At 43.2% G+C, this 8,699-nt stretch overlaps 1 protein-coding gene across 1 annotated transcript in view; it reads right to left on the minus strand.

Moving 5' to 3' along the window:
* Positions 1-8,699, minus strand: part of lrrc75a (leucine rich repeat containing 75A) — a 79,694-nt gene that overhangs the window by 53,181 nt on the left and 17,814 nt on the right. Inside the window, exon 2 of the mRNA XM_050067158.1 lies at positions 3,287-3,415. Within this exon, the coding sequence (XP_049923115.1) occupies positions 3,287-3,415 (129 nt within the window). The remainder of the gene's footprint in view (positions 1-3,286; positions 3,416-8,699) is intronic.

Here is an 8,699-nt window from a genome sequence, read left to right on the forward strand (position 1 = left end):
TAACTATTATTTTTATGTCACTAGTCACTTGAAACAAATTTAGGACGATAGGAGACAGGTTGAAATAAACCGAAATTTCCCTTTAAAGTCTGAAATATCACCTCAACACAAAGCATTTGGCAGTGACCCTGGGTGTCCGAGCTAGCACAGCCTCTGATGCTAATGCTAGCAGTCAGCCTCATCAAGCCACACTCGACCAGGTGTTTAGACACAAACTGAGTCAGTCTACCTGTGACTCACTAACTCCTTACAAAATGGACTGCAGACCAGTTTGGGTGGTAGAGGACAGGGGGACAACTGTGTCCAAAATCCAGCAGCTTTACAAATACTTTCACAGCTAAAATTGATGTATGAGATTAATTTAGTTGATCAATCAGAGCATGTGATGATTTGGATTATTTTTTCTGTTTTGTAGCAAAAACTGCACCAATACAAAGATGATTTTGGATAAAGAGGGATGAAATTCATAGAGGCTGCATTTGCTAAAGCGAATCAAAAGAGAAGCAGTGACGCCTCAAATATCTTTGACGGTTCATGAAAGTGAAGAGAGCAGCGATCAAACGTGTCAGACAGGAACGAGGGAACAACACCTCTACCTCCTTCTTTACCTCCTCCCTCCTGTTGCTTTCCTTTCTGCACAGAACACGACCCCCTCTGGTGTTTCTATTCTTCCTCCTCTGCTCCTCTCAGCCTTTCTCTCCTCACCCATCACCACCTGTACACAATACTCATCTTCCATTTCCTCTGCAGCTTCAACACCTGTGAAGAGTCTCTCTCAGGATGTGGCCTGTGCATTCATAACGCGCATTTCTCAGCTCCCACAGTGCATTCTGGGAGATACAATACAAATCTGGTTCATTTTTCAGTTAAAGCAACGTTTAGAAAAAGATTTAGATTTTTCAGAGTGAAAAGTTTAGTCTCGTTTGATCATTAAGAAGCTGCGTTCACTGACCTGTTCACTATGCCGCTGATCAGGTTGTGGATTTAGCACAAGCAGGAGGATGTGGTTCCATCCACAGCCCTCGATAATGTCACATTAAAGGTCCAGTGTTTAGGATTTAGGGGGATATAATGTAGTTTTATAACTAGGCTTGGGAACAAAGACCACGCCTCGAACACATCCCATTTCTGCCCAAAAGTATTTAAGCACACCAGATGCATTCTCACATCCCGCCCAATTCCTTCTCGCCTCTTACATCTTTCTCTCTGCTCCTTTCTGCAGACAGGAACCAGTGGGGGCTCTATCTGAAGCCGAGCTCACAAAGAGACAACTCCCCCACTCGGTCTCACTCCCGGGATCCCTCCTGCGTTCCTGCCTTCGACCCAACACACACACACATCCATCTTCATGCTCGCCTGCTACCCAGAAACCCAGACTTCATCCCTCACCCCTTCATGCTTTCCTCTGAACCCATAAATCATCATATGCAATAAACGATTCGAAATCTTTATCTTATCGGCGTGGTCTTTGATAGTTTGTCCGAGTGAGTGGAGGGGGGCGTGGCTTAGCCATAGGTCAATCGGTTTATTTGTCCATCCGTCCGTATCTCACATTATAAATTTGTTTTTATTTGCTGACGGAAATTGTCATTGTGCTCTCCTGGTTAGAAGTCCTTCAGAATTCATTGTTCAGGAGGTTTTATCAGGAGCTGAATTATTCACAGAGGTCTCTTCTTCTCCAAAACAAACGGAGCAGGTGATTTAAAAAATGCTGCAGTTCTTGTTTTCAAAAGCCACTTTTTATTTGGATTATGCCTAATTTCTCTCATGAACAAAAGGTAAATAATCATTTTTGTCACAGTTTGAAGACTCTTAAGTATATATTTTCATTTTTTTCTATGGGTCTTGGTGTAGATATGCATACTTTAAATCACAGTATTAAGCTTTGTATATGATATAAATACTCAGACATATGTGTATATATAAATATATGTTCTTACCTTCTTCTCTACCATCATCGTTCAGCAGTTTCTAGACAGCTTAATTAGCTCCACAGATGTGGAACACCAAAGTACATGTTGTCACGAACTCTTCATCCTTAGAATATTTGAAACTAAATTATCATCACATTTAAATCATGTCTAATTATTTCTTGACTCGTATATAAATATATTTTTCCTTTTTATTTCCTTTTTTCTCTGCACTGTGTCTTTCTTGGTTTTTATTGGATTATTTTTCACTGACTGCTCGGTGTGCTTCCTGTTGTCATTTATCTCTTGGTGTATTTTTCTGTATAATGTTAGTTCAGTTCTTTTGTCACTTTTTTGCTGTTGTTTTTCTCCATAAGTTGAGGTGAGGTCAGTTTGTATAATCCTGTGGCCTCTTGACCTCTCCTGACACTCTTCTTTTTTTTTTTTTTTTCTGTTTTACTATTTAGATTTTATGCAGTTTTATGTCTGTGTAAAGAATATATAAATAAATAAATCTCCAGCATCCTGTTTTCACAGGAAATGCATCAAATTAAGGAGCGGAGATGGTGTTTTTAATGAGCTCTTGGCGAGGTCAGCCGAAAATGGAATCGACACACAGTGCTTAGACATAGTCTAGAACAATTATCATCTCAGAAATGTTTTAGCACCATTTCAGGCACGAGGAGAGATGTCATTCAGAGGTCTAGAAATAAAATGATGGCTGTTCTCAGATTTTTTATAGTTAAATGATAAAAATGCAGCCAGAGCTGAGGCAATGGTGTGTCAGCACAACAAACCATGCTACTACGGATGTTAACAATTTACTTTATCAGACATTTGACAATTAACACCGTCAGTTAAACAGTAAAAATATAGATTAAATATAAAATACAGGCGCTACAAGAAGAGATGATGAGACAGCAGAGTCTGCTGTAACACAGGCTCACAAACAAGCTTCTAAATTAGCATCCCTACACGCTACAGTTACACATCAGGCCTTTTAATTCCTATCTTCATCTCCATCACTCCTCCTTCCTCCCGGCATTATTCATCCAGTATGGCCGCTGTCACCCCGTCTTTCCCTCAATGACACACTGGACGACATGAATGAACAAACACAAGGAGCTGTGCTTCCCTCAAGGGCACACACACGCACACACACACAGCCACACAACCACTTAGAGCACTTCCGTAACCCAATAGTGTCGACGAAATGACTCAGGAGATCATCTGATAGCAGCGACCAAATGAATCACATCAGCCTGTATGTGTGTGTGTGAGCGCGCATAAACGTCTTTACTGTAATTGCCACTTTTCACTAAGTATGTTTCATGTTAGATGATATATATATGTGTGTGTGTGTGTGTGTGTCATACCGTCTTGGGGCAGTGGACGTATCGTGCCAGGCTGATAATCAGGTCATGCGTGATGGGGTCAACCAGGTTTCTGAAGCTGGCGTAGCGGTACAACACGTCATCCAGAGATGTTGACTCCATGCCGAGGTCCTACACACACACACACATAAAATGAGATCATCATATCATCACTTACACAACTGTACATGCAGTGCGTATACATATATAGGCAGCACTCATATAAGCAAGACAAGTCAATGTGTTTATGTATCAGATTTCATACACACGGGAGAGCTCAGTGGGCTCATGTTACAACACTAGAATTACCGCCGTGTGGTTATTTGCCTCTACGCAAGTTGCAGTCACAGTTTACATCCATGTCTGTGAAATCATGGATGCTTCACACACATCTTCCCCAGGCAGCACAGATGATCTTTACAATCAGCACAGTTTCAAGGTGGACACCCGAGGTTAGTCACTGTCACAACTCGGCTCAAGGCTGGATGAAGGAGTGGAGACAACACATGAGTTTAAAATAAAATGAAGTTTAATTTACAGAACTAAAATGTAACTGATGAGCAAAATGTAACAAAACCAAACAGGGTGGAGGCCAGAGGAGAGTCCTGCAGCCTGACCAGGTGAGCTGAATCTCCCTGATGACCTGACTCCGCCCACCAGGCTCCTGGAGGGAGAGGCCAATCGGAGACAGTCATCCCACCCCTCCCCACAAAAAAACCCCAGAAAATAAACACTTAAAATTGGCATTCCACACTGAACTATCCAGTCCTTAGTCCCTTTAAAACAAGGTGATACACAAACAAAGTGCCCCTCCTAAGAATCCCCCACCAATACTCTTCAATACTTTAGAACTGTAGAGGGAATCGATAAAGATTATAGTGGAAGGGTTAAAGGCAGGGCAAAAAAGGCTGAGGAGAAATGCACAAGACCACAGTGAGTGTGCCCAATCCTTAACTTCACAACACTCCAAACAAAAGACAGTGCATCAGGTCAGTGTCTGCGTCAAAGAAAGGTAACAAACCTGATACAACACACAAATCTAAAGTGCTGAATCTATTAACAAAACCAAAGGTAGTCCACACACACAAACTGGAGTCTCACACAACCTCAGCCATTAAACATACAGCTACTATACAAGCTCAGCCCCAGTCCTCTGGGAGCTACTGATGGGGGTTGCTTATTCACTGGAAACCAGTGGGTCCAGGAAGTCCCTGCTATGCAATTACCCTCAGACAAATGTCTCCCTGTCTGTTCCTGAGATATGATGTTGAGTAATGGCCAGAAAAGTGTTTTTGCAGAACATTATGATGTCACAGTGAAGCTGACCTTTGACCTTTTGGAAATAAAATGTCATCACTTCAACACTGTGAAATTTTGTCATAATTAGGGCATGGATTCCTGATGTTATGGCCAAGAACATGTTTTGTGAGGTCACATTGACCTTTGACTTTCAATCACTAAATTCTAATCTGGTCATTGAGGAGTCCAAGTGGACGTTTGTGTCAAATTTGAAGAAATTCCCTGAAGGTGTTCTTGAGATATCGCAGTCAGATTGAGATGGATGCAAGGTCACAGTGACCTTTTACCACCAAAATCTAATCAGTTAATCGTTGAGTCCAAGTTAACATTTTTGCATGCAAAACATTATGATGTCACACATGTCCTTTTATGTGACATTTTGTCATAATTGGCAAACGGATTCCTGACTTATGGCAAAAAACATCCTTTGTGAGGTCACAGTGACCTTGAACTTCGACCACCAAATTCTTACCAGTTTATTCTGGAGTCCAAGAAGATGTTTGTGCCAAATTTGAAGAAATTCCCTACAGGTGTTCTTGAGATATGGTGTTCACGAGAATGCAACAGACAAGGTCACAGTGACCTTGAGCTTTAACCTTTAACCACCAAAATCGAATCATTTCATCACTCACACAAGTGGACATTTGTGCCAAATTTGAAGAAATTCCCTCAAGGTTTTTTATAGATATCGTGTTCACGACAATGGGACAGACAGACAACCTGAAAACACAATGCCTCCAGCCTCAGGTATCACCGCGGGGGCAAAAGAGGACAAGAAAGGAAAACAAGAGCAACTCAAACACAGGACAGCACATTAACTCCACAAAACTAAAGGTACAAAATCATTCATGCGCATAAGAGTCCACACACAAACACTTAATTTTCTGGTGTGCAAGACTGAGCTTAAATCTGAGAGGCTTTTACATTTTCCATGCTGCTTTGTAAACTCTCTGCCCCCCTCAGCATTAAATTAAAACCTGTTGCATCGCTTCCTGCCGTCTGACTGTCAGCCTGCCTGCTGGTGGAGGGGAATGAAAATTTGTCACATCTCAAGCACCATCAAAGGCGGCGAAGCATTAACCTGTTGGCAGAGCGTCACGCATGAACGCCGCCCTTGTTAAATCTTAAAAAGTCAACATGACTGACAACTCTGCTAAAACAAAAACACACAGGGACACGGCGGAGGATTAGACTGCAGCAGGTTACGGTGTTCTGAGGACTGTGACAAAACTCTAACACCAAGTCAAAGCAACGTGCTGATCGCATATATTCAGCCTGTTTGACATTAATAATTAAATTATCCATCATGCTACATTAAAGACATCGAAAGGACTGAAGTCTAGCGCTGCATATTCCTTCATAGCAGAATACAAGCACTGGACACAATGAATGACATCATGGTTCTGCTGTTATCTGAGCCTCAGTCATCGTAGGAAAAAAATGTAAAGTTTGTCCTGAGTGTGGGAGTAAAGGAAAGGTCACGGGCTCCCTCGGTAGCTCAAATGTGCTCACTTCATGGCAGCCGGCCTATTAGATTATGAGGAATCCTGACATTTCGTTCGAGCTCACACAGTGTGCAAAATGGAGAGGTTTGATCCTCTGTGGGGCGTCAACGTGGTCAGTTAAAGTCCGGGTAATCTGCTCATTAGATACTGACACCTCTAAAATACATGTGGAAATGTAGCTTGCACGTTTTAGAGGTCTGATTATCTCCCCGAGCCTGATCAGGCCCCAACGAACCCACCAGGTGCGGGTCAGGCTGTAATTTCTCATTATTGACCCCAGACTTGAATCTAGGGCACCAGTTGTGGAGGGAAACAGCCCAATATGATAATCCATCATAATCACTCACTAAGTGCTCATTAATAGCTAATCAGCCAATCACGTGGCAGCAGCTCAATGCATTTAGTCATGTAGACATGGTGAAGACGAGCTGCTGAAGTTCAAACGGAGCATCAGAATGATGAAGAAAGGTGATTTATGTGACTTTGAACGTGGCATGGTTGTTGGTGCCAGACGGGCTGCTCTGAGTATTTACTGGGATTTTCAGCACAACCATCTCTAGGGTTTACAGAGGATGGTCCCAAAAAGAGAAAATATCCAGTGAGCCAAAATGCCTTGTTGATGCCAGAGGTCAGAGGAGAATGGCCAGACTGGTTCAAGATGATAGAAAGGCAACAGGAAGTCAAATAAGCACTGGTTCCAACCAAGGTGTGCAGAAGACCATCTCTGAAGCAACAACACCTTGTCCAACCTTGAAGCAGATGGGCTACAGCAGCAGAAGACCACACCAGGTGCCACTCCTGTCAGCTAACAACAGGAAACTGAGGCTACAATTCACACGGGTTTTCTCACCAAAACTGGACAATAGAAGATTGGAAAAACCACATTCAGATGGAAGCATGGATCCATCCTGCCTTGTATCAACGCTTCAGGCTGCTGCTGGTGGTGTAATGGTGTGGGGGAGATTTTCTTAGTACCAACTGAGCATGGTTTAAACACCACAGCCTACCTGAGTATTGTTGCTGAGCGTGTCCATCCCTTTATGACCACAGTGTACCCATCTTCTGATGGCTACTTCCAGCAGGATAACGCACCATGTCACAAAGCTCACATCATCTCAAACATGACAATGAGCGGGAGATTCTCATCATGGATGTGCAGCCAACAAATCTGCAGCAACTGTGTGATGTCATCATGTCAATATGGACCAACATCTCTGAGGAATGTTTCCAGCACCTTGTTGAATCTGTGACACCAAGAATTAAGGCAGTTCTGTGTGTTGGACCGTGTTATGTCATGAGGTGTTTATGTTTATTTGTCCCCTCCTTCTTTATTGTCTCAGTAACCATCATGAAGACGACAGTCTGTGAGCAGCTGCGGGGTTAAGGACACGTATATGAAGGGGTGTATACATCCTTTGTATAATGCTGCGGCACAACACAATATGTAATGAGTCTGTTTTTCACTGTTTTACTGCTAATGACAGTGGGTTCAAAACATGTTCTGGAAGTGTGTGTGTGTGTGTGTGTGTGTGTGAATCTTAGAGAAAGACAGAGGGAGGCAGAGCTGCTCGCTCTCCTACAGAAAGGTATGACTCACCGAGGTTTCCATGCTGCCTATTGTTTAGTGTGGGCGGGGCGGTAAATAATGACAGGCGCCGTAACTGAGTGACAAACACACACACATATGAATCAGCTGCTGTATTTTCAGATGACAGCGACATTAATAGCATCACAGCAGAAACCTATGATTAGTGCATCAACAGGTGTATGTTATGATATGTGCCGCCGCCACTGCCGACCAGGATACACAGACCCACACAGTTTCCTCTTGAGATCACACAATCAAACAAGATGCATTGTGGGTGCGTCGTCTCTTTATCAGTCTTTCCATGATGCCTGGTTGGTGGGTTGTGGATTACGAACACAGACTGCTGACTACTTATTTCTATCAGCTGCAGTTTCAGCCCACAGGAACATTCATCAGCCTTGCTTTGGTTTGGCTTCTGTTCTATTGAACTGAACAGGCGCCATCTTGGCGTCCAGTATGTGGTTATTGTTATACATCTATGGTTTAAGTGCAATTACCGTCAACTTTAAAAATAATGGACATAGCTACCGTGATGTCACCCATTGGTTTGTGGACTGCAGTTGAGTTCAGGATTTCAGCCATCACCATCTTCTTTTTTATTTTTGAAGCTTGACATGACCATATTTGGGCGAGAGGGTGGAGCTGTGGAGGAGCGAGAGGTGGGTCTGACTCATAAGCCACTTACAGGGTGGGAATAATGCACCATTATGCCGCCTCGTTCTGCTGTGTGAAAGGTACAATCGCGTTTTCATTAAGTATTACTGTATGTTTGGGACTTAGCGGCTAACTCAAAGAAGAAGAAAAACGGGAAATAAATGACAAACGGGAGCTCCTGCGCTTCGCCAACTGGGTGTGGCTAGGCGGATTTTGTAAGTTTGGCACACCGTGCGCCTGGCACAGCTACTCCTCTTTCCCACCTCCGTCCCTCCTACCTGCGCAAGTCGGAAAGAGGGAGGAGAGAAGACGTGGAGTGGGTTTTACAAACATCACACCAATCAAATGAGCCCCTCTCCTCACCCTTAAA

Source organism: Epinephelus moara, chromosome 2 (assembly GCF_006386435.1).
Source record: "Epinephelus moara isolate mb chromosome 2, YSFRI_EMoa_1.0, whole genome shotgun sequence".
In the NCBI taxonomy this organism is placed as follows: domain Eukaryota; kingdom Metazoa; phylum Chordata; class Actinopteri; order Perciformes; family Serranidae; genus Epinephelus; species Epinephelus moara.